We start from the raw sequence: 26,058 nt of genomic DNA, 5'->3' as shown, positions 1-26,058 counted from the left end.
CAGATGGATAAACAAAATGTGGTCTATGCATACAATGGGATAGTACATAGCTTTAAAAAGGAATGAAATTCTGACGCATGCTACAACATGGATGAACCTTGAAAACATTATGCTAAGTAAAATAAGCCAGTCACAAAAGGGAAAATGTATGATTCCACTTAGATGAAGTAAATATAATAGCCTAATTCACGGAGACAGAAAGTAGAATTGTGGCTACCAGGGGCCGGGGGAGAGGGAAAATAGGAATTGTTTCATAGGTTCAGAGTTTCAGTTGGAGAAGATGAAAAAGTTCTGGAGATGGATGGTAGTGATAGTTACACAACAATATAAATGGACTTAATGCCATTGAACTATACACTTAGAAAAGGTTAAAATGGTAAATTTTATGTTACGTATCTTTTAAACACACACACACACACACACACACATACACACACAACATGGGTAGGAATCTGCCAGATGATCGAGATGGAAAAGGGCATTGTCACTGGATTAAATGTCATGGAACCTGACCTCCTACTAAATAAGAAATCATAAATTCAAAAAATAAAACAAAACAAGAATCCTGAATTATTTGGAGGGCTGGGCTTCACCCTCAGATATAATAAGTCTGGACTGGGACCCAAGAATGTGCCTTTTTAACAAATTCCCAGGCGATTTAGTTATTTGTTGCTAGAGAATAAATTGCCCCACACTTTTGTGGCTTAAGACAACATATATTTGTTACCTCATAATTTCTGTGGTCCAGAACTCTGAGTTCCCCCAGAGTGGGCACTTCCAGAAAGAGTGAGCAAGCAGGAAGCCACAGCGACTAGAATTCAAGTGTCCACCAGCCTTCCACTTTATCCTATCCTTCAGAGGCGGGTCATTAAGTCCAGCTCACATGCAAGGGCAGGGCTCCATCTCTTGAGGGGACGAATACTAAAACACTGTAAATGTTTTAAAACCCAATCCATGGGTGCATCACCAGGACTGCTGGGAGGAAGGGCATTCCAGGCAAGAGAAGGACAAGGGCAGGGGTGCAATTCTCCACAGCAGGGAGAATTCCCAGTTCCAGCAAGGGGAGGTGTGTTTTGTCGGGGGCAGTGGACAGCACAGGGAGAGATTACGCTGCAGGGTAAGCTGGTGCCTCCCCCACTAAGGTATTCTGGAAAAAAAAAAACCATTCATTTGGGAAACCTTAATTAAAAAGGAAGCTACTGGATTTTTTAAAGATCTTTAGAAATCAAAATAATTTATTCACATAATTTTTTTAACTGAAGCATAGTAAACTAAAGTTGGGGTAATAAATCTTCCGTGGTAATGGTTTAAGGGCAAGCGATGCTAGCTTTCTTCACATCCCGTCAAGGAAAGGAAAGGCAGATCACCTGTTCTGGAACAAGCCAGTGCAGCTCTGCGGGAGGGAGACTGTATAGTCTCACAATCTGCAGGCAGGAGGTCCAAGATCAAGGTCAGCAGGCTTAGCTTCTTCCCTGTGAGGGAGAATCTGTTCCAGATCCTCCTTCCTTGTCTCAGGTGGCCTCGGGGGTTCCATGGCTTGTAGACAGCCGTCCTCTCCTGTGTCTTTATGTTGTTTTTCCTCTGTACATGTCTGTCTCTGTGTCTAAATTTCCTTTTTTTTTAGTAAGTGATGCTGAAGTTCCTGCTCTGGGGGCTGCACTGCTGAGGATGACTGGTCTAATACACCCTTGTTACGCTGATGAGAAATGCAGGTTTTCCATAAGCGAAATGACCACCGAGTGTCAAGAGTGAGTCCGTGGCAGGGCTCAGAGGGGAACTCTGATTTCTTGATCCACATTTTCTGCACTTTCCCTGAAGCATACGGTGTTTGGTCATCTTTTTTTTTTTTTCCTGTGCTGTACAGTAGGACCTTGTTGTTATCCGTTCTGTATATAATCATTTGCATCTGTTAACCCCAAACTGCCACTCCATCCTGCCCCCACCCACATTTGGCAACCACAAGTCTGTTCTCTATGTCTGTGAGTCCGTTTCTGTTTGGTAGATAAGTTCATTTACGTTATACTTTAGATGCCACATATAAGTGATATCATGTGGTATTTGTCTTTCTCCTTCTGACTTACTTCACTGAGTAGGATCATCTCTAATTCCATCCATGTTGCTGCAAACGGCATTACTTCGTTCTTTGGTCATCTTTGATTCAAAGTTCTCTGAAGATCTCAGTTGGCTGTGGACCTATCAAGCCTTCGTGTTTTTTCTAGACTGAAGTTTTCCATATTGATCGACAAAGCTCTGCAGTTCCAGGGACCCTTTCTAGGAATCCTTTAAAAATGTGTGTAGGTTTTTTGTGTTGTTACAAAAGAATTTGATTCTATGAACATTTTTATACAGGTATCCTGATATACTGTGCAAGAATTTCTGCAGGGTATATATACCTAGGAATGTAATCAATAGATTGTAGGGTGTGCACATCTTAACTTTAGATCATTGATTCATTGATTTCAGGAAAACTATATCAATTTACACCCTCACCACCAGCATCTAACACTTCCTGCATTCTCACATCTCGGCAACACTTGGTGTTGTTTGTCCAACATTTCGACTCTCCTGATATTTACCTTAGAAGCTGCTCTTAGAACCGAATCCTCACATTTACATGACTCTACCATGTTGGACTGTTGGGATTTTATGATCCTGATATGGGACCGAGGATGCCTGTTGTCTCTGACATAACAGGTGCTCAGTAAACGAGAGAAAAATTAAATGAATCTAACCTGTAGCTGTTTGGTAAAATTACATTTTTTTCATATTTTAAATGTTTATCAGTACATTCCTGATTCCAGTCTTTCCTTCTGTCTCCAAATTACACAGCCAGTGTCAACCTACAGTTACATATTTCTTCCCAAACTCAAAGGCTACACAGGAAATTCAAAGCAGCAGTCCAAGGGTTGCCCCTAGAGGTGGGAGATGTATTACATTTGCTTTACTGTAATCTAGTAAAAGATCATAACATGAATCTTAGAGAAAAAAATAAGAGAAAAAAACTTCCACAATTCCTAATCTTAATTTCAGTACTTAATGTATTTTTCATATGCTCCAACATGTCATTTTTTTTAAATGATATAAATTCTGCTTCTACATACTTATTTGATTGTCTTGGTGAAATTTCCACAATTAAGTTAAAAAACTTTTTTTTACAATGTGTAGGAACTGCTGTTTAAAGACATCTATTTTAATAAGTTATAAAGTCGTGGTTCCCGAATACTAGCTCATGGGTCTCTGCCAACTTTAGATGAAAGTCTCGCTAGCCTAAAAGGTAACAACAAAAAGAACGAGAGCGAGCTTTGCGTACACATAAATGCACTCCATTGGAAGGACCACACTTCATTCCAAGATTATGTCACTTCTACCTTCTTAATATTAAAATGTTCTGTGTTTTACGAAATAGTGATGATAGTAGATGACATTTATTTGCTTGACAACTTGACCTCAGATTTTCCATATGCATGTGTGTATTTGCGTATAAATTTTACTGATCCTTCGAATCTAATTGTTTGGAAACCCTTTAAGAGCGGCTTACTACATCCTGTAATATGTATTTCGTAGAAAGCGCCCTGGGAGTTACCGTCTGGAGCAAACAGTAAAAAAGCCCCAGAAGGCAAGCCATGCTCATCTATATTCATACCCATTTATTTAGTTCTGACTGAGTTTCCAGGGAGGCTTAGTACTAACAGTAAGAGGGTGACAAGCAAAGACAAGTGTCTGTCCTCGCAGGTTTAAGGGTTAGCCTGCGCTTCATACACTTAGGAAACAACCAGTTTCCGGAGGAGGGTGGAGACACTGGACCCCGATCCACGTGGGAAGGGAGGAGGAGGTAAAACCCAGGCCAGGAAGGGGTCTGCTGGGAGCAGAGGCACGGAGCTCGGTCCTACCTAGCGGAGAGAGGAGCTGGGTGATGACGGAGCGTGAAGACAGGACTGCGCAGGGGAGCCGGCGCTAGGGCAGGCTGGACGTGTGGGGCGGAAGGGCTGGCGAGACAGCCATGTGGCAGTCGTTCCAAGGAGACTCGGGGAGCAACCGACTACAAGACGCGCAGAAGATACGCAAGGCCAGGATGCGGACCCACTACCCTTCGCACGGTCAACGTCGACCCCGGGCCGGGGTCGGACACGCCCCGCGGGCTGCCGCACCCAATCAGCGACGAGCCGCCTCTGGCCGCGGGACACGCCCCCTGCTCCAGCGCCCCTTCCCGGCAGCCTCGAGGACCCGGAGCCCATCAGCGCCTGCGCAGTCCGCAAGCCCCGCCTTTTCGTCCTACTGCCCGTGCTTCCCGCAGCCAACATGGCGGCTCTCTGTGTGTCCTGCGGCGCAGCTGCTTCGTACCGGCTCTTTCTTGTGGGTAGGGTTAGCTTTGCTCGGGGACAGGGCCTCTGGAAAGCCGCGGCTGCTAAGCTGCAGAGAAGTCCCGGGTGCCAGGTAAGGCCTGAGAGAGGTGGGAGTGCTGGTCCCTGGAGCACGCGGGTGTGCAGCCGGCGCCGTCGCGGTCCCCTGGCGTCTCCGCGCCCTCACACGGGGCCCCTGGGGTCTTAGGTGCTCAGCGGCGGTCTGAGGCAGAGAGAGGAGTGGGATTGCCTTCTGGTGCCCACCCTGGAAGCTGTTGCTGGTTTTCTCAGGGTGCAGTGAGGGGGACGTTATCTGAGACGGAACTAGAGCGACCCCTGCCTTGACCCGCCGCCCGGGTGGGTGATGGGTCCCGCCCTGCCCGCGAGCCCCGCGTCCGGAGGGCGGAGGTGGCTGAGAACTGGACCCCTGCAGGGACCCGAAGACTTAATGCAGAAAGTAGCACAGTGGAGAGGACAGAGAGTGACAGTTTTAAAGTGTCTTCCATCTGTGCAGTTTCCGTTTTCTTAATTTTCCCGGTACTTTGTCTCTCAGAGATGGAGATCACAACTTCTGAATTAAATTTAATCCTGAGGGCAGTGGGAAGCCAGGATTCTAGCTTCACAGCTGATTGGACGATGATGCGATTTACAGGAAACGAGCTTAGTTTTGGATATAATTGTGTTTATTAAATAGTTATATTTGGGATGTCCAAGTGGAGATATCCCGTAAACCCGTAGATAAGCAAGTTAAAGAAGAAAGCTGATTTACAAGTTCTCTGTTACCTTGTAGATGGTAATTGAGGTCTTGGAAATGAATTAGATCATCTAGGGGAGGTTGTAGTGAATGAGGAATAAGCAGAGGGACCGGGACCCTGAAGGACAAACAGCAGAGGAAGAAGAGCCACCAAAGAGATTGAGAATGACCTGCCAAAGAGGTAGGGGAAAACCCAGGCAGTGTGGAGGCATAGAAAACAGGAGAATGTTCCAAGGAGGGAGAGTGATTGACAGTACCAAATACTGTAAAGAAGTCAAGTACTGTGATCAAAAACTGTTGAAAAAGGAGTGCCATCTTTTTAAAAAATCTTTTTTCTTTTATGTTTTAACTCAGATCAACCAATCCATCCATCCATTCATCCATCAAACATTTGTTTTTATTATTTTTTAGCTGGAAAAGAGGTTGGAAGTTTTTACTTTTTTCATGCACCTCTTTTGAGTGTATCCTTTCTGTATACGCATAATTTCCTATAAAAGGGACTGTGGCATACAGAGTGTTCTTATTGTTGACACAAAGTGGGGGAGGTGACAGAGAGTTGTTAACTTCTGCTCCTTCCCTGGAACTCCCAAACCTTTGAACGGATGTATCCTTCTGTGTCTTTCTCGATGTTCTTTTGAGCATAGACATGCATGCATATGCATACTTTCAGAAAATGGATCCTGTTCTACTTTTTGCTTCTTTAACTTACATGTATAGCAGAAATCTCTCCAAGTCACCTATTAACGTGTGTAACTGCTGCATAATATTCTGTGGTATGAATGTATCAAAGTTAATTTAACAGTTGATGGGCATTTGCTTTGTTTCCTTTTTCTTCCCACTAATAAAGTGTTAAGTAAATATCCTGGTGTAATTCTTACTACATCAAATATCTTCCATATGATGCTTTTATTTCTGTAGGAGAGAGTTCCAGTTGTGAGGTGATTGCTGCAAAGGATGTGTACTTCTCAGTAGACATTTAGTAGATGTTTCCACATAGTTCTCCAGAAAGGCTGTAGCAATTCACAGTTCATCGTTGATGTAAAAGTGTGCCCTTCTTTCCACCTGCATTAGGTATTATTATTTTTTTCAGTAAGGTGGGTGAAAAATGATTTCTCTTTGTTACTTTAATTTCACCTCCCTGACCACACCTGAAATAAATAAAGCTTTTCTTTTTTTTCACCCTTATGGCAGATGTTTACTGAGCACTTCACTTGAGCCAGGCACTGCGAAGTAAACAAATCATTGAAGTCAAGCAATTACTAGACGGTATCCACCCTTAGCACTCTCAGGGGATGGTCCTGAGGTGCTGAATCCCCAAATTCCTGAATACCTCCACAGCACATGTGTTAGCACATGCAGTACAGCTCAGATACAACTGAAAGACTTAACTGACCCCATCAGACCCTTAATGGTTCCTTCTATATGGCTAAAGACATTTATAAAGCATTTTTCCTGGCACAGAGCTTATCTGTCTTAAATATTAGCATTTCTTCACTTTCGTCTCCAATATTAATCATTATATTTCTTTTAGGGGCCATGTTTCGTAAAACAACAAAGTTTTTAATCACTTTATGAGTTGCTGAAACAGTACACCTGTTTTTTGTTTAGTTTGGGTCATAACCCATTAGTTATGAAATCTCATAAGAGGTTAAAGAAGGGAGTGGAGAGAATAGAATAATTATAATAATCAAAGTGCATCTTACACAGGGTATTTTGCCTTTTGTTTATGTATATATGTGTGTGTGTGTCCTAGGGAGTGATATAAGCAGTAGCTATTACTGTGGGTCACAGTCAAAAATGTTTGAGAGACACTGATGCAAAAGGAAAAAGAAACAAGTTCTGTTAAGCTGTGGCTCCTGGCTACTCAGTTGGGAAGCTCTCCAGCAGGTTTTCTCCTGCATACCAGAATTGTGGCATACACGTTTCATGTTAATGCCTCAGTACAAGTGCAGATATCTGAGTGTCCCAAATTTGGGGTGGAGGAGGGAATATTACTTGGGAATGGCCAAATTTTTCTGGTTTTAAACCCGTGAATATCAAGGATCTACACACAGTGTACTGTGAGATTTGCAAAGGTAAATACAGAAAAGCACAGAAGCGCAGTGCCTAATACAAATGAGTTGTGATGGGTAGGGTGGTGGGCAACTTCTCAGAGGAGGTGATGGGAGAGTCAGTTAGGAGTTAACGTGAGAAAAGAGAGGTATTCTGTTCTAGGAAGATGTAATAGGTCCACAAGGGACAGAGGTGTACAGAGTCAGTGGATTCTGGCAACAACAAATAATTGGTTATAGCAATTATAATTGGTTTAATAATCGGTGAGAGAGTGGTGGGACAGGATTAGAAAGTGTTTGGCTATGTGAAGATACTTGAATTTTTTTTTTTTTAACTGTCGCAAATGAAAGTAGTTTTGGCTTTATTATAAGCAGTTTGACAGTCATGGTGTGATACAAAGGTTACCCATGAATTCTTAACGCCTGTCAATATAATTTTATGTAGGAATGCCAATTTACTTTCTGTAATATTTATGACTTTCATAGTAAGAAAAAGCAGTAGACCAATTTCTGTTTTGAAAACTATTACTACAAACATCAATATGTCCTCTTTATTTTCTACTAAGCACTTTCTTAGTGCTTAAACGTTCAGTTTTTACTGAGCCAATATGCCTTTGTCGAATTGCACTGTCTGCCAGAGAAGGATGATGGATAACATTTGATGCCTTAGCCCTTGTATATTTTGCTTTTATTGTAAAAACATTGCTGTCTGTCTTAAGGATCTGTTCTTTTCATCTCTCATCTTGTGGGCTCCTGGAGATTATAATGTTCTATATTTATCACAGCATCCAATTGGTTTTACAGTAGGGTCTTAATAAACTACTGGCAATTGCTAAAAACTCTTTGAAAAGCAAATTTAAAAATTGACTGGGGTTTGTATCAGATACTGTACAGCTTTGTAAATTAGTTGTGTTTTCCCCCAGATAATTTTTGACTTTTAGAAATCGCAGTTTATTAGCAGTGGAAAAGAAAACCCCTTTGGTAGCATAACACCCTTTGAGATCTCATCCTGTCCTTTTAAGGGTAGATTTAGCGTGTCCCTCGTTGCTTTAATTATGGAAAATACTGGGATATTAAAATTTGCATTTTCCTTATGTAGTTTAAAAAGTTCTTACTTAAAAAAAGCTTGATAATAGCTACGCCCATTGTTCCCACCTCTCCTTGCTTATGAGACTGGGTAAGCGAACTCTCTTGTACCATGCTTCCTTGATGTAATTGGGGTGCTGAATGATGAGTTATTTAGTGCTGAATAACAAATTACCCTCAAATTTAGCAGCTTACAACAACAGATATTTATCTCACGGTTTCTGTGGGTCAGGATTCCAGGCACGGTTACACTGGGCCTTTTGCTCAGGGTCTCCCATAAGGCAGCGGCCCAGGTGTTGGCGGTGGCTACGGTCATCTCGGGGCCGGGGGTGGAAGTCCGCTGCCTGCACACTCAGTGTGGGTGTCAGCAGGATTCACATCCTTGACGGCTATTGGGCTGGCTCTTGGCTGGGGCCCCCCTCAGTTCTTGCCCTGTGGAGCTCTGGAGGGCAGCTCACCACATCTTGCTTCCCTCAGGTTGGTCAAGAGAGGATGAAAGAGGGGGAAGACAGTCTTTTTGTAACCTAATCTAAGAAGTGACGTTCTACCATGTTAGTGGTATTCTGTTCTTTAGAAGCAAGTCACTAGGTCTGTGTCTCCTGTTTGCTAGTTTCTGTCTGCATGTACACTTGCCTCTTTTTAAGGGAGTGGCGTTTTACTCTTCATTCGTTGTGCGTCAAATATCACAGCAGCCGACCTTGACCAGTCGGTATCAAATGTGGATGTTTGTAGCAGACACGGAGGTAGCATATCACTCACAGTTATTTTTATTATTATTATTTTTAATGTGTTGAAATGCCAGTAGTTTCAACTACTTTGTAAACAGAAGCTTTTAAAAGCAAGCTTTCTAACAGGGAACAGTTGTCTTAACAAGCCTTTACCTTGTCTCCAGACTCCTGCCAATTGAGTACCGTAATAAAAAGAGAGTTGTTTGAATGTCTTGTTTTATTTAGAGACAGTGGCCTGTAAGATCATTGTTTAATTTAAAATCTTTTCTTTCCGTTTGTATTTTCTGCTAGATATTAAGGTTAAGACACACCACAGTTGTAACAACAAGGAAAAATGTTACAGCCTTAAGACGTGAAACTTACACAGTGGATTTTATTAAAAAGCAGATTGAAGAATTCAACATAGGAAAGAGACACTTAGCCAACATGATGGGAGAAGATCCAGAAACTTTTACCCAAGAGGATATCGATGTAAGTACAGTTACTCTGTTGGAAAAGTAATTGTTGTAGAGTTTTAAATACCGAAAGCTGTCAGACTGTCAGAATAAGGAAAAATGCCACTCTACTATTTTGCAAGTTGGAACTGTGATTTCAGAGAGATGCTACTCTGTATTTGAAGCATTATAAAGTATAGTGAGGTTTAGATTTTAACCAGAAATGGATACTTTTCCTTGATTCCAGGTCACAGGAGCCACTATGAATGTTTATACATGATTTAGAAACATTTATCCTGTTGCGTAGTTTTAAACTCAGCTTTCTTACAAAATGATAAAACAAATGGTAAGTTTATAGGAAAAATCCCATAAGTAAACCCAAGTCCAGAGTTTTTATCAGCCTAACTATATATTTGAATTTGCAAAGTGAAGGCATGTTCTAAGTGATTTGAGAGTAGGGTTAAAATTCTGTTCCTGTTCCACCTAGTGCTAGGACTCTCACTTTGTTCTTCTTTTTCAAGGTCATTTTGTCTATTCTCTGCCCTTTGAATTTCCATATGAATTTTAGAATGAGCTTGTCAGTTTCTTCAGCGAGCCAGCTAGGATTTTGGTAGGGATTATGTTGAATCTCTAGATCAATTTTGGGAGTATTGCCATCTTAAGTCTTCTGATCTGTGATCATGGGATGTCTTTCTGTTTATTTAGATCTTCTTTAATTTCTTATTGTGATGTTTTCCAGTTTTCAGAGTTTGTTTGGCATTTCTTTTAAGTTTACTTCTGAGCATTAATTGCTTTTTAAAGTTATTCTATTGTAAATAGAATTGTTTTGTAGTTTTTTGGTGGATTTCTTAGGATTTTCTACATATAAAATGTTGCCACTGACAAATAGAAATAGTTTTAGTTCTTTCTTTCCAATCTGAATGCCTCTTATTTCTTTTTCTTGCCTAATTGCCCTGGCTAGGACCTCCAGCAAAGCTGAATAGAAATAGTGAGTGGACATTCTCACCTTGTTCCTGATCTTAGGGAAAAGCCTTCAGTCTTTCACCATCGGGAATGATGTTAGCTATGGGTTTTTATAGATGCTCTTTATCAGGTACTGGAGATTCCTTTCCATACCTAGTTTGCTGAGCATTATTATCATAAAGGGGTTTTGGATTTTGTCAACTTTTTTTTTTTTTTTTTTTTTTTTGCTTTTACTGAGATGGTATCTTTTATTGGTGTGATATATCACATTACTTGATTTTTTTTTCATTTTCTTTATCTATCTTCTTTATCTTTTTTTTGTGTCTTTATTTACTAAATTAAAATAGGGATGACTATCTCCACGTTGTTCTTAGGACTAAAGAGACAAATACAAACCCAAAAAAAGTTTATGACATAGCAGATCACAAAGTCAATCATAAAGGACAAACTTGTTTTACCTGTAATTTGCCCTGGGAATCATGGAAGCAAATGAAGATTTTTGTTTGTTTTTTTAACATTATTCAATGAAACATTACTTCTTAACAGCCAACCCTTTTAAACAAAGTGTTAGATGTCAGTTAAGACTCACAAGAATCAGAGATTTTAACTATATTTTAAAGGATGTGGGTTATTTATTTATTATTTTTTGCAGTAATTGACTTAGATGTTAAACCAACCTTGTGTTCCTGGAATAAATCCCACTTTGTCTGGGTGGGTCATCTTTTTTATGTGTTTCTGGAATTGGTTTGCTAGTGTTTTGCTGAGGATTTTCGCATCTAATTGATACTTACCTGTATTTTTCTTTTCTTGTAATATCTGTGATTTTGATATAAGGGTAATACTGGTCTCACAGAATGAGTTGGGAAGTTCTCTTTTATTTTTGGAATTGTTCGTGAAGAACTGGTATTAATTCTTCTTTAAATGTTTGGTTGAATTCATCAGTGAAGGCCTCTGGGCCTGGGATTTGTGTGTGTATTTCTGCTTTTGATTTTTGGTAATTACTGTCTGCTTTTAAAAATGGTCCTCCCCTCTCTCCTTGTGACCTGTGTGTTCCTGAGTAACTGTTCTCAGCAAGAGGATCCCACTGCCTAACTGACTTTACCACTAAGGCATTTTTGAGCATCTCTTTACTACCTTTTTAGGTGTACATGGAATATATTTAGCTCACTGAGAGAAACAGAATCATTCAGTAGTTTTGTAAATCTATCTGAAGGGATGAACATTTTCACAACGTAAGTATTACATATGAATTATGTTGTTTAGAATGGTGTGAGTTCATTGTTTGGCTGTTTAATCAGAATGCTAGTTTGAGATGTTAAAACTATTTTCATGAGGATTTAATTTTTACAGAGTAGACATGACCTATAATTTAATTCAATTACCTAGTTAAAAGTCTAGGTTTGCTGTATAATTTTCACGTAGGTAAATTAAGTGCCATTGTATTCAGATTAAACCATTTGTTATTTTATGAATTTTAGAAACTGGTTTTTCCTTGCTACTAACCAATTGCTAAAATAATGATTGCTGCAGTCATCTGTGAAATGCATTTAGGCAAAAATATTGAAGATCTAAAACAGTTTTTTTCGTATATTAAAATACTTAAAAATTTTTTTCGTTAAGGGGTTTAAAACAGACAGACATTGGTGTCTTCATCTAAAGGATCCTTTTTGTATTATTTAGAGAAATCTAAAAGATTCTGTCATTCAGTCAGTTAGAAACAATATTTTTAGTTCTGCTTCTTAAAATATTGAGTTGTTTTCCAGAGAAGATGTATTTAACATCACACAGTAAATGTGAGAGGTGACAGCTTTTCTGTAAAACTCTGTGTGTGTGTGTGTGTGTGTGTGTGTGTGTGTGTGTGTGTGTAGTGAAAGTAAGTTGATGTTATTTTGTGTCATTGTGCTAATAGAACATAATAAAAATCTTCCTTGGATTTAGCCAGTAAAGTAATGAAATCATGAATTGTTATGAAAAAAATCCAATCACTTCTTTAAAATATGTAAAATGTTTTAAAATGAAGCTGCATTTCTTGTGAGGAATATAGATGCAGAACATGTAGAACTTTGTGGTTAAATTAATCTTCTTTTAAAAGATAAATTTGTTGTAGTTGAAGTGACGTCCTACAAAGATGCAGAACCTGGCATTAGGAGAGTCCTTGCAGTGTCACTAACTCGTGTCGTGATGTCTGACAAGTCACAGCACAGTCACTAGGTTTCCTCATCTCTAAAATAATAATAGCTGCTCGCCTACCTCAGAATATAACTAAGGAGCGTGAGATTAATGCGTTATGTTATTGTTCTTATGGCAGATTTTATTGTAATAAATAAAATCTACCATGACTTGAATCAGTCACTAGTTTTCTAATTGCCTTGGTCATACAAGTCTTCCATGAGACAGAATGTTGGGGAGGAGAATCTGCAGTCCTCTTGGGAACATTGATTTATCAGGAGCCACTTCAGCCAGAGTTTGCATTGTACTGTAGGGTGGTGTGTTGTCTCACCTCGCTCATGTCTGAAAGCCCGTGTGGAAGTGTGATCCCTTTTCCTTGACGTGGGCGACTTGGTTCTGCTGTGCTCGACTTTCCTACAAATGATTGATGTGCTTCACTCAGTCTCACATTTTATGTCAATTAACTCTTCTGGCATTTTATTAAATTAAGGGGACCTTCTTTGACTTCTGAGTAGATGTAAAAGCAAAAGAGGGCAATGACAGCCAACTGTTACCAAAGCACTGAAAATATATGGGAATTTATCATTTTATAGTTCCTGTTTTCATTTATATATTTGAAACTATTATTTTTGTAACAGTTTTGGCTGTGTATATAACCTGAAAGAGAGACAGTATAGCTAAGTCCTATTTAACATTTCCATACTGACAAAATGCTTGGTTATTTCTAAAGACAAAAATAAATAATTGATATCCAAAATCAGGAAAATATTTTAAGCTTCCAGATAATCTTCAGAAGAACATTATGGTTGCTGTTATGTATTTAGATATCGTGAATGCTTTTTATAATATATTGACTTTTAATATATAAATTAAAACTAGGTATTGTAATTTGTCTCTTAATAATATGATCAGGAAATTAGATATTCTACAAAAGGGAATTTCCTAGATGAGAGAAACTTATTTTTAATTGTTATTTGAAAAGAAAAATACCACCACTTACTGAAAACCTCGTATGTATGTGCAAGATGCTGTCTGGGAGCCTGATATACATTCGCACGTTTAATCTTCATAAAAGCCTATAGAGTAGGTATTTATTGTTGAGGAAATCAAAGCTGTACATGGTGTTTCTGTATCCAAGTCTGTTTTTTCCACACTTTCAAAGATTAAATTTTTTGGTAACATTTTCTAAAATAAATTGCGGTCTCCCCAGCCTTACTTAGTAGAATTTGGAGAGTATAATTTAACCTTTGAGAGCCTCAGGATGTTCCTGTTTAGAGTGGTTGTTAAACGGCGGTGCCCCGTAGTGTGTGTTTGTCCCTGTACTGAGTGGCCTGGCTCTGCCCTGGCCCCTTTCCTGTCAAGGTGTCTGTCTTGGCCTCTTGCCGCCCCCCTTGCCTGCTGGCCTTCTGGCGTAGCTAAGGTTGTTAGGCGTGTGGGTGAAAACTAGGAGCCACTGGACTCAGCATGAGGAAATCATGAGTTTATAGTAGCCACTTCCGCTCTTCATAGGCCTTTTGCATTGATTTCTAGGTTTACAACTTTATTCCAGAAGGTTGAGCTTGAATAGAAATCTGGCCTCTGGCCTCACTGAGTGAAGTGTATACAACTTATGTGTGAAAATTACACCTAGGTAATCTTTTATGCTGATGCTCCCTTAATTTAATAAGCCTTTAAAAAAGAGTACTGATGTGGATTAGTGAAAGAAAAAGAAATATGACAGGTAAAGTTTATGAATAAAAATAATTCTGCTTGTCACTGCTGATATTTAAAGGTACATTATTTAGAAGTATTTTTTATCATTAAAGCTACAGCATTGTGTATCTGCTAGAAATTTTTTTTTGCAAAATGTTTAATGCTCAGTCATGGCATTAAGTTTATATGAAAAATATCCTTTTTAGTTGGTGAAATAGCAAATTAACTAAAAAGAAATTAGGTATAGATATTCTCCATTTCAAAATAGTTTAATTTTTGCCTAATTTCTTAAGTTACATTGAAAAGAAAGGAACCGCCTGCTGCGCTTTCCCTGTGAATCACTGGTGCTGTGGTAACCCCCAGAAGATCTGATGGGAGGACAGACAGGTCCCTCTGGCAAGCCGTGTAGTGTATGTGTGTTTGGTGTCTTGCTGAAAGTACTCAGATGCATGCTGAATATTTTGAAAATAGATCTTAATGCCGTATTTCTCAACTCCTGTGCCATAAATCTTCCCCAGGTGATGGCCAGATGTTGATCAGTGTGTGAAAAGTATTCTTGTCTGAGACAGTGTGTGTTACTGCGCGAAGTCTGTCCAGTGAGCATCGAGCTGGATGGGGCTTGTAATTCAGTGTAAAGCGGTTACAGTTTGGTCAAAAGAAGAGTCTGTGTGTGTGGGAACTGTAAGAAGTAGCCCCATAGTATGTGACAGAGGTGGGCACAGATGTTTTCCTCAGCTCTTGACCCAAGGCTCAGGGCTGGCCAGTGGTCAGGGCCCTGGAATTCCACAGACATCGTCACACACCCGCCGTGCCGGAGTAGACACGTCTGTGTAGTGTTGTTCACCCTTTTCGTCCTTTCACGTGTACCATCAAAACTCTTTTTCTCAGAATCGTGCTGTAAACACAGAAAGGTTGAGGACCGCTGATATTTGCATTTTCCTTTTTGAATTAAGCTTATAAATTTTAAGTTGGAGACATTTCGGTTATATTAAATATTATGGATACAGAATTGCACTTGCATTTACTAATGTCTTTATTTAGGAATTAAAAGTTCTGCGTTACTCTAGAATTTCAGGAAAAAAGCCAGCAAATTGATATATAATACTGCTGACGTCTACCAATTACTTTTTAATTGGTATTATAGACCTCCTTCCGAAACCTGAATGTTTTGTTCTCCAAAGTGTGAATATGCCGTGTGAAGTTTCTCTAATTGATTTGCTGTGCCCATTCCATTTGATGTATCATTTTTCACAATATTTCATAATTTGTGCTCACTTCTAATGAACAGAGTCGTTAGGACAGGCATGTCTAAGTACAACTGACAGCTAACATTAGGTGCCAGATGCAGTTTATAAAGCTGTGTAGAACTGTAGAGAACAGTTTAAATAAATTAGCACCTGTACATTAGTCTCACTTGCTGGTAATTTATAAGCGAATCAGTAGAGATGACATTTAGGTAAGTCATTGATCAAGTTAACAGCTGCAAACCCACTGCCCAGCTGGGATACCTAATTAATAGAGATTGCATTCCTGACCCAGTCCTTCCTTCTCCTGGATTGAGTTTGCAGTCCTTTTATACTTTGACATAAGCCTAAGAATATAGTTAAATACTTTGCCTTCATTTTAGGGAACACTTGAATTACCAGTATTCTAGTGAAAATCCAAAGATGTAAACAACATGTTTACAAATGAGAATTAGTTTATTCTGTGACTTACTTGGATTAATTTTTTTCTTTAGTTTACATTCTTTTATTTTAATCAGTACTTTTTTTGTTTTGGATTCAGGTAAACCATGCCGTAGTCTAATAAATTTCTAAAGGGTTCTATACTTGTCACTAAATGTGTACTCCACTTTTTTTTTCCTCCCTGGGAGAAGCAAGGTTTTTTGTGTTATGTTTTTTTGTTTTTGTGACAACCAACCATTGAACCTAAGCCATACATATGTCTAACAGTGTTTTCAAATGTGACATTACTTTAAAACACCTGAGAACTTCGCCAAGTTGAATTCCATACAAATTCCAGAACTTAATATAGGAAATATTAAGCTAGAGCTTACTGTAGGAAAGTGCCCTTTGTTTTCTATTCCTGTGGCTCAGATTTTCTTCTGAGTGAATGTAAAACTGAAAGATTAAGGCAGCAACAACCTTAAATCAGAGTAAGGCAAGGTTTAGTGTCTATTTCAGGTATATGTTCATGGATATTGATGATGTTTGAATACCAGTGTGTTTACCTACAGGCCACATCTAAAGTCTGGTTCCTCAACTGAGAATAGGTCTCTTGAAACAAATGCTAAGCCTGAAACAAATAAAAATGTTAGGCTAGTAATACTGTTCTAAAGCTTCTTGAAGAATCATTAATTGAGTCCCAACTGATACATGTATTTTTGGTTTTTGTTTTTGTGAAAGGTTGGGTGTTTCTTAGTTTATTATTTTTTAAAATTAATTTTTTTTTAAATTTTATTTATTTATTTATTTATTCTTGGCTGTGTTGGGTCTTCGTTTCTGTGCAAGGGCTTTCTCTAGTTGCGGCGAGTGGGGCCCACTCTTCATCGCGGTGCGCGGGCCTCTCACTGTCGTGGCCTCTCTTGTTGCGGAGCACAGGCTCCAGACGCGCAGGCTCAGTAGTTGTGGCTCACGGGCTTAGTTGCTCCACGGCATGTGGGATCTTCCCAGGCCAGGGCTCGAACCCGTGTCCCCTGCATTGGCAGGCAGATTCTCAACAACTGCGCTACCAGGGAAGCCCTAATTAATTATTTATTTTTGGCTGCATTGGGTCTTCATTGCTGTGCGCGGGCTTTCTCTAGTTGCAGTGAGCGGGGGCTACTCTTCGTTGTGGTGCGCGGGCTTCTCATTGCGGTGGCTTCTCTTGTTGTGGAGCACGGGCTCTAGGCATGAAGGCTTCAGTAGTTGTGGCACACGGGCTCAGTAGTTGTGGCTCTCGGGCTTAGTTGCTCCGCGGCATGTGGGATCTTCCTGGACCAGGGATCGAACCCATGTCCCCTGCACTGGCAGGCGGATTCTTAACCACTGCGCCTGGGTGTTTCTTAGTGTAAATAATAGTTTTTCATGTAGATTGTTCACAAGTGAAAAAGTACTTATTTCAGATAATTGTGACATTTCTGTTAATCCATCATGGTTGATAAACTTGGTCCAAGTGGGCCAAACCACAATTCAGATGTGAATGCCAATTTTCCTCCAATTTTAAGATGCTTGAGAGGGTATAGGCCATTTCCTGCTGGTACATGTTCTCTGGTGCCTGGTAAGTGCCACACACACACCAGGAATCCTAGAACCTAACAGTTGACAGGGAGGTTAACACTAGCAGAGTCAGGTATTTCCTTCACCACCTTCCTCCAGTGGTTTTCTGGTTGACTTAACTTCACTTAGCGAAATATTTAAATTCTGCATTTTTTTATTATTCTAATATAGATATTTCTGAATAACATATCAGAAAACTGCCTTAAAAAAGACTGTGTTTATGTTTGCAAAAAGAAACCTATGTATGTTTTTTTCCTACTCCAGTATGTATTTTCTTACTTCTGTTTCTCTTTCTTAAACCAGTGGCCACATTCTAAGTATATTTCTTTTGCATCTTGCTTTTCTCAGTCTTCTGTTACGGCTATAGAGTACTTGATGGCATAGATGTACCTTCATTTATTCAACTAACCTCTTGTGTATGATAATTTGGTTGTTTCTAGTATTGTGTTCTTATAAATCAATTAACAGCCTATGCTGTGTTGTTTTATATTCGTGGGGGTGTATCTTCAGGGTAAATTTGTAGAAGTGGAATTGCTGCGGGAAATGTATATGTAGTCTTGTTAGATGTTAGCAAACTGCCAACCCTGGAGGTTGGACACTCCCACCAGCAAGGCGTCAGGGTGTTTCTGTAACCTCGCCAGCAGTATGCTGTGAAGCTTTCGAATTTTTGTTAGTCCTGTTGGATGAAGTGTTATCTCAGTACTTTTAATTGCTCCTTTATTATTCTGAATATATTTGAGCCATATTTTTCTTTTTTTTTTCTGTAGTTTAATTGGTCAATTTTTTTTTTTCTTTCCTTCTGAATTTTGGGTGGTAGTTAAGAAGGACTTTCCCATGTCTAGGTTGTAAAGGAATTCATACATGTTGTCTTCTGGTACTTGTTTGGTTTCATTTTCCAAGTTTGGCTCTCTGACTCATTTGGAGTTACTCAGGTGTATGGTGTGAGGTTTGGATCAAATTTTATCTTTTTTCAAATGGCAATCCGTTGTCTCAACATCACTTATTAAATAAAAAGTCCACCTTTTCTTCTTCAGAGAAGGAAGGGAGAGGAGTCCCTGGTTTTTCAAAAAGAAAAAAAAAGTTCACAAAGTTAGCATTCTGATGTGTGAGCCAAGTTTGTTGTTGTTGTTGTTTTTGTTTTTTAGTGTCAATTTTATTGCCAAAAGGCTGAAGGAATGATGCTTGACCCAGAGCCACAGCTGGGCTCCCTAATATAATTGAATATACCCCCAAGTTATAGGCCCTCACTTCCAGGAGCAGAACCTGGTCCAGCACATTGGCTGCGTGGAGAGAACAGGCCCTAAAAGAGCAGCACTGGGTCTGCAGGAGCTGCTGGGTCATTTAGAGTTCAGAGAGGGGCTGGGGTCCAAGGCCACTGACTTTGCGCCTGCCAGCGTCCCACAGAGATGAAAACGCATGGCCTCTGTGTTTGTTCTTCCTTTTAATTGTGGGTGGGATGGTGGGTGGGTGGGTGTAGGAGGGGCTGTAGGGGCTTACGCAAGTAGGGGGCAGTCCTGCTCCCAGGAGGTGAAGGGCTTTTGGACGCGTGTAGGGGTGAGATTTGTCACAAGCACTGGGGTTGTTCCTGGCACGGACTTTGGGGAAAGGGCCAGGGATGGTAAATGACCCGCCGTGTAGGGGAAGTTGCCTACAGGGGAGCATCACATTCAGAATGTCAAGAGCGTCCCCCTTGCAAAACAGACACTGAAGAGAACATGTTTGGAAACATGTAGTTTAAAAACCGTCTCCCACGTTCTAGGAAACGTTCAAAGAGCTTCTGAAAGCATCCCGGTGTCACAGTGGGTGGGATGTAGGGCCTGCCCTTTCCAGTCTTCTGTATGAGGACATCCGCCTACCACCTGGGGCTGGGAGGCTGCTCCTGGGCCCCCGCCCAGCACTCGCACAGGGGCTCCTCCAGTTTCCTTTAAGAAGGAGAGAGAAGGGTTATCTGTGCTGGCACACTCATGTTTGAAGCGGACACTCGAAAATTGTTAATAACTAGTTTAACAGTTACAAATTTTTTTCTTTTGGGGAATGTATATGTGGTAATTTTATTATCCCATTTAGAAGATTACAAGGTGAGATAATGTATGTGAAACTCCTGGTTCGATATCTGGCACATGGTAAGCACTCAGTTACTATTAGTCATAACGTCAACTTGTTGTTATAACAACTGTTAATTAACCTTTGTGTGTATTTTCAGAGAGCGATTGCTTACCTTTTTCCCAGTGGTTTGTTTGAGAAGCGAGCCCGGCCAGTAATGAAGGTAGTTATCTTCATTAATAATTTTACAAATTTCACTTAGGTTTATATGTTACAGCAATTACCTGATGCATTTTTAATTTATTTTACAGCATCCTGAAGAGATTTTTCCAAAACAAAGAGGTAAGTTTGTTCAAGAATAAAACAGATAGTTCTTTCTTTCCTACAGTGCTATGTTACGTATCAGCAGTCACTCAGGTGTTACGGAGATGCCCTCCTAGGTCATGGTAGTCGTGAAATAAGTCAGGAGTACTTTATAACTAATAATGAATGGAGTTTACGAACTTTCTTTTTAATTAAATAATATTAAAATTAGATCAGGTTAGAGTTTATGCCTATACTAATGTCAGTTTATTTGCATTCTAATATGCCTTTTTGAAGAAGAGCTGGGTACAGATCTGCTGGAGACAAATTCAACTTTTTTTAATATGAAAATTTAAAATTTTTCTTCAATTTGTAAGCATATTTTCACTGAATATAGATTCCCTCCCCCCTTTTTTTATTACTTTATTGATGTGATTCTGTTGTCTCTTGCCTTGCGTTGTTCCTGATGAGCAGTTAGCCAACATTCTTAGCTGGTCCCCTGTTTTCTCTGGTTTCTTTTAAGATTTTTCTCTTTATCTTTTTTTTTTTTAATCAATTTATTTATTAATTTATTTATTTTTGGGTGTGTTGGGTCTTCATTTCTGTGCGAGGGCTTTCTCTAGTTGCGGCGAGTGGGGGCCACTCTTCATCGCGGTGCGCGGGCCTCTCACTGTCGCGGCCTCTCTTGCGGAGCACAGGCTCCAGATGCGCAGGCTCAGTAGTTGTGGCCCATGGGCCCAGTTGCTCTGCGGCATGTGGGATCTTCCCAGACCAGGGCTCGAACCCGTGTCCCCTGCATTGGCAGGCAGATTCTCAACCACTGCGCCACCAGGGAAGCCCAAGATTTTTCTCTTTATCTTTTAAATGTGTAAACTAAAATCTTGAGAACGTAGGACAAGCTTTAAGGTCACCAGAAAATAACATATTTACTATTTTCTAATTTACGTTAGAAGCTTCTTGGATAAGCTGGGGGTGGGGGGGGGGCATTGTCAGTTACTTTAAAAAGTATTAAAGCCAGAAATCATTTCTTTAAAACACTCAAATATAAATTTATATTCATCAGTCTTTTGCTGTAGCCCTAGAGGGTTTTTCTTTGAGGACGTATCTGTTCCTCCTCGTTTCTTTTGCGTGCCTCTGCCCCTGAGATGCAGCATCAGAGATTTTTAGTTTTGATTTCCTTACAGTGGAGTGAAGAACTTAAACTTCCTAAGGAATCTGAGTGCAGAATATTTTTATATTTCTACCGAATTTCCCCCGACTACACAGAAGTTGAACAGACTTTTTTTTTTAGTAACTTGCCTTTGAATCTTTCTAAAGCATTCAACTTAGTTTTGATACAAGCATCAACTGTCTTTTCTGTTTCCACCCATGTTTCATCTGTTTATGGAATACTTGATTCATGTAATTACAGAAATAAGTACAATTCTAATAAACAGGTTTGGAAATAAACACAGTTGACTCTTAGTAGGTGTGTAACTCAACAGCGAAAATGTGTGGATACATTGGAGGGTCGCCTGCTGGCCACAGATGCTCAGTTTACAGGCAGCATTAGGGTGTTTCAGAGCTGATAAATAGAGATTGGTGAGAGAGCAGATATTTTTATTAAAAATGTATTTGTTTTGCATTGATGTTTTTGCTGAGTCACCTTTGTTCAAAGCTAGGCATTCTGTCATTTTTCTCTACTTCTCTTTACATGATAATTTTTATTTTGAATCTTGTTATAAGTATTTTGAATCTTTTAATAAATATATTCTGTCTTTTATATTTTCTGAATTCTTAGATGTGGTTGATAATAAACTATGACATCAATTCAATTAATAGCTTCTGGGAAGATAACAGATGAAGGCTATATTAAAAGTACACATCAAATTTAAAGATGCAGCTCAGTTTCCTAGAAATAAAACTATGCACAAGGCACAGTAACTTACACTTAGTGGCTTTTCTGTAAATGTTTGTAATGATAGTGATTTTTTTCCCCTTTTTTTAGTGGGGAAAAAAAAATCACTTTTCGCCCCCCCATTTTTCAACCTCTCAGTCTCCTCACTTATGTCTCTTCCTCTCTTTGTTCTGTGTATCTCTACTAGTTGCATCTCTTCTTGGATATCTGCCCCTCTGAGACTGGTTCTTTCTTTCAGATCATACCAGCTTCTGAATATTAGAAAGTTGTTACTACTATCAGCTGGAATGTAAAAACTGAAATGTCCGTGTGTCCCTGCAGAATGCCTGTGTGTTATTTTGGAAATATGTCAGTGTTGATAGGATTTTCTTACATTTCATTTAAGTATATTTAACTGTATTTAAACAGTATGCCTTTAGAATGAGCAGAGTACTTTTTGCCATCTACCTACCAATTTTGCTGTACTTTGTGAATAGGACAAATTGATTTTTTATGTTAAAAAAATCAGTGAACTTTAGATTTGAATAGATTATGGCACTTGTAATGTGCCACCACTTCCCTTATTAAAAGATGGAAGCTTCCAGATTGAGTTAACATAAAAAAGCTGCTCTACTTTTTAAAATAAGTGATAAAAATATTGGGAAAAACAAAGATGTGTACCCGGTTGATGACAGAAGCAAGGAGTAGCACCTAATGCCAGACAGAATGGAATTCAGGGAGGTTCGGGAATGGTTCAGTGAGACAAGAATGTTAATCTATATTGATAAAACCTAATATCCATTAAGTGGATTGGAAGACCATGAACCTTTTTGCACCAAGCATTTAGCATTGAAATGTTTAAAGCAAAAACTGTTAACTAAGGCTGTAAAGAATTTGAATAACACAGCATGATTTTGTAGTTACAGATACAAGTACAAAGAATACATTTTCTATGCAGATGCCAATGGAATATTAATAGAATATGATGTAATAGGTTGTAGAGAAAACCTAACAAATTATAAAAATAGAAATTTTGTAGATTAGATATTCTGAATTAAAATCGATAGAACCATAAAGCTTTTGGGTTAAAGAGAAATCAAAATTGAGATTTTAGACTATTTAGAAGTATATGACAGTTCATATTAAACCCTATGGGATACAGACAGTGTTTTATGGAGAGGGAAACCTATATTTATTAGTTATTAAGAAAGACTAGAAATAAATGAACTGTTCAGTATTCAGTTCAAGAAGGCAGAAAAAGAATGAAATGGATGAATGAAGTAAAGATTTTTAAAAGAAGGGGTAGGACAATAAAACCAACTAACTCTGGTTAATGGAAAAAGAGAAAACATAAGAGGACAACGTTAATAATTTTACATAATAATATTCAGAGGATTTTTTTTTTCAGAAGATATTTAAAAGTGTAAGATTGTTATGGGTAACTTGATTCTTATTAATCTGAAAAATATCCTAAATAATATAGTAACTAGTATTTATTAAAACTTAGAGCAGGCCAGGCACAGTTCTCAGTGCTTTGCATGCATTAACTCATGATCTTCGCAGCAGTTTTCGTAAGTAGATAATATTGTTTGCCCCATTTTTCAGATGTGTGGGGTAAACTTAGCCAGGGCACATAGCTGGGAAGTGGCCGAGGCAGAGGACGTAGGTGGGCCCAGGCAGTCGTGGGTCCAGAGTGTTGCTCAAACCCCACTCACACAGTTTAAAGAAAAACAGTTCCCAAAATTGTCTTAATTAGGAAATGCTGGTTAGACTAAAAGCTGGAGAAGAAGTCAAAGGTAATCAAAGACCTAACCAAAGAGGCACACAGCCCAGAAAGTTTTGTCGGTGAGGTCTGTCATACCTTGAAAAAGTTTGTAACTTTTATATTATTTGAACTGCTGCAGAACAGAAGAAGGATAACATAAACTTCTAAGCTCACCTTAAAGAAACCTACACTCTATTCTTACTAAATTAAATGATAGCAAACCAAATACAGCATTATATTAAGAGAATACGATCTCTGCCCCCCACACCCCAGGAATATAAGGGTGGTTTACCATTAGGAATTTATTAATGTAGTCCCCTGTGTTAACTGAGTCAGGGAAAAAATATTTCCGAAGATGAATAAGAAGTTATTTAACAAAATTCAGCATTTATTTTTTGGTAAAAACTCTTAAACTAGAAATAGAAAGAAATTTTCTTAGTTTGAGAAAGACTATCATGAGAAACAGAAACACATCAGATTAAAAAACATATCGTTGGATTCCTTTACATTAAGTTCAGGAATAAGGCAAGTATGCCTACACTTGCCTCTGGTACTCATTGTTATTTTGAAAGTCTTAACCAGTATGATTAAAAAAGGCAAAGAAATTAGGAATAAATCACTTAATATGCACAGGTGTTATGAGTGCCCACTTAGAAAATACAAAACTATAAACTAAAAACTATATATAAGCATTACAGTAGAATATCATTATTTGGATATCTGTATACTGGAAACATTCAAACAGTGGATTGTTCTGAAATTTGTTAAAATGATACTCTTTTATAAAAACATGCCAGAGTATAGGTGAAGCTGAAATGCTAGTCATGCAGAGATCCTGTGAGCCTCCTGCCAGCTGATGACAGCATGGTGGCCAAATCCACGCAAAGAAATCAGTGTGGCATGGAGTGTACTGATGACCTAAGTAACGTGATGGTCTCCTCGGTTACAAACAAATTGTGAACTTTCTCTGCCTTTATGTATCTTGGTGGACAAGAACCATTTTAAAAACACTGAATTTCAGCTGTACAAATATATACCTACATGCACGCATACGTACTTGTGGGTTTTAACATCTTCTTCTGTGCACTTCTTGCTCGTCTTTGTTTTAGTTTTAAGCCTACAATTAGCTTATTAAATGCTGTCCATAACTCCTTTTGCTAAGGTCTCCCTGGTCATCTCTTGGTTGAATGGAGTTCATTTTCTAGTAGATTCTTCAAAAATGGCTCATAGGTATAAATTCCCTGAGTTCTTATGTTTTTAAAATTGTTTTTTTATAGCCTTGATACTTGAAGGACCGCTTGGCTGGAGGGGAGAATCTTTGGTTCATACTTTCTTTTCTTGAGTTTCTTGAAAATGCTGCTCCTTCGTTGCCTTGCCTTGTCTGTAGTTTCTGAGAAGTTTCGTGCCAGTCTAGTTATCTTTCCCCCTGGTGATCCTAAGGATTCTTAATCTAAAGTTATCTAGTAGCTTTATGAAAATATGGCATCGAGTTGATTATTGAGGGTTAGATTACAGTGGTGACAGTGAGCTCTTTAAATAGGTAGGTTCAAGTCTTTACATCCAGAAATAGTTTTTTTTAAGTTATGAATATTCTGTTCCACTTTTTGTTTTTGTTCCTTGGGACTCCAATTATATAAATGTTATTCCTTCCTTGATCGTCTTCCAAGTCAATCACCATCTCTCTGACTCTTAACTTCTTTATGTCATTTTCATTGTTTTGGTTGTTTCCCTACTTTTTTTTTAATGTCCTTTATTGTGTTTTTAGGCTGTTCTTTTTTGGGTTACTTATAAGTTAGTCTACATTTCTGATTCTTTTAACTTTTTCTGTTTCTCCCCTGAATTTAATCACATTGTTTCATTTCTTTGAGCTTTTTGTCCATTTGTTCTCAGTTTTGAACTTTTGATTCAGAGTGTTCTCCAGAAACTCCAGAGGGTTACTTGAAGATATTTAATTCGGTTTGGAGTGTTGCATTTCAGTTTCCTTCTGTTCTGCCATTGGTTTTGGTGAGGATGAATTTTCATCAGCGGTACATTTGGATTATTCTCATTTTCTGTTTTAAATTTGTGGCAACCTTAAAGAAAAATTGGTGGAAACATGCTTCTGCATTTCTGTGGACAGAAATCTCCGATTTCTTAATCCACTTAATGGAATATTAAAAAATAGATTGTATCCAGAAGATGACAGAGTTGGGTCAAGACTTAAAAGTACGTTATGATTTTGGAATTAAGAGATTGAAACTCTAGAATAGAATCAGATAAAGTGGCCAGTTGAAAGATAATCATACAACTATCAGTATTTTTAAATAACAAATATTATGCCCTTAAGTCACAAACAAAGAGGACAAAGATCAATAAATTTTCTATTTCAAAATGTAAAACTTCTCCCTGAAAAAAAAAGATACAGTAAATTTAAAAAACAAGCAACAGACTGGAGAAAATTTGAAACACAATAGAGGTCTAATGTCTGGAATAAATTATTGTTAAAATTAACAAGGAAAACAGGCTCATAGAAAAATGGGCAAAAGGGAAAGAAGGTAATTCATAAATCAAGAAAATAAAAGTAGCCAGTAAACATTGGAAAATGTCAGATCAGAAAT

General features: G+C 38.7%; 1 protein-coding gene and 1 long non-coding RNA gene across 4 annotated transcripts in view; one reads left to right on the top strand and one right to left on the bottom strand.

The window, feature by feature from the left end:
- Window positions 1-4,133, bottom strand: part of LOC132377366 (uncharacterized) — a 54,562-nt gene extending 50,429 nt beyond the window's left edge. Inside the window, exon 1 of the long non-coding RNA XR_009506609.1 lies at window positions 3,891-4,133. This is a non-coding gene — a long non-coding RNA (uncharacterized LOC132377366). The remainder of the gene's footprint in view (window positions 1-3,890) is intronic.
- Window positions 4,134-4,262: 129 nt separating this feature from the next.
- The window catches only part of MRPS9 (mitochondrial ribosomal protein S9), a 47,340-nt gene continuing 25,544 nt past the window's right edge, over window positions 4,263-26,058 (top strand). For 2 of the 3 annotated variants that reach the window (XM_059943572.1, XM_059943571.1), the window contains exons 1-4: window positions 4,270-4,434; window positions 9,251-9,430; window positions 19,678-19,740; window positions 19,829-19,859. In XM_059943572.1, the coding sequence (XP_059799555.1) occupies window positions 4,300-4,434; window positions 9,251-9,430; window positions 19,678-19,740; window positions 19,829-19,859 (409 nt within the window). In that variant the 5' untranslated portion in view covers window positions 4,270-4,299. Of the gene's footprint in view, window positions 4,435-9,250; window positions 9,431-19,677; window positions 19,741-19,828; window positions 19,860-26,058 lie in introns of all 3 variants that reach the window. The other variant, XM_059943573.1, reaches the window with a different exon arrangement.

Source organism: Balaenoptera ricei, chromosome 13 (genome assembly GCF_028023285.1).
Source record: "Balaenoptera ricei isolate mBalRic1 chromosome 13, mBalRic1.hap2, whole genome shotgun sequence".
Taxonomy (NCBI): domain Eukaryota; kingdom Metazoa; phylum Chordata; class Mammalia; order Artiodactyla; family Balaenopteridae; genus Balaenoptera; species Balaenoptera ricei.
Note: the sequence above shows the minus strand (reverse complement) of the source record. Positions and strands in the feature narration are given on the sequence as shown.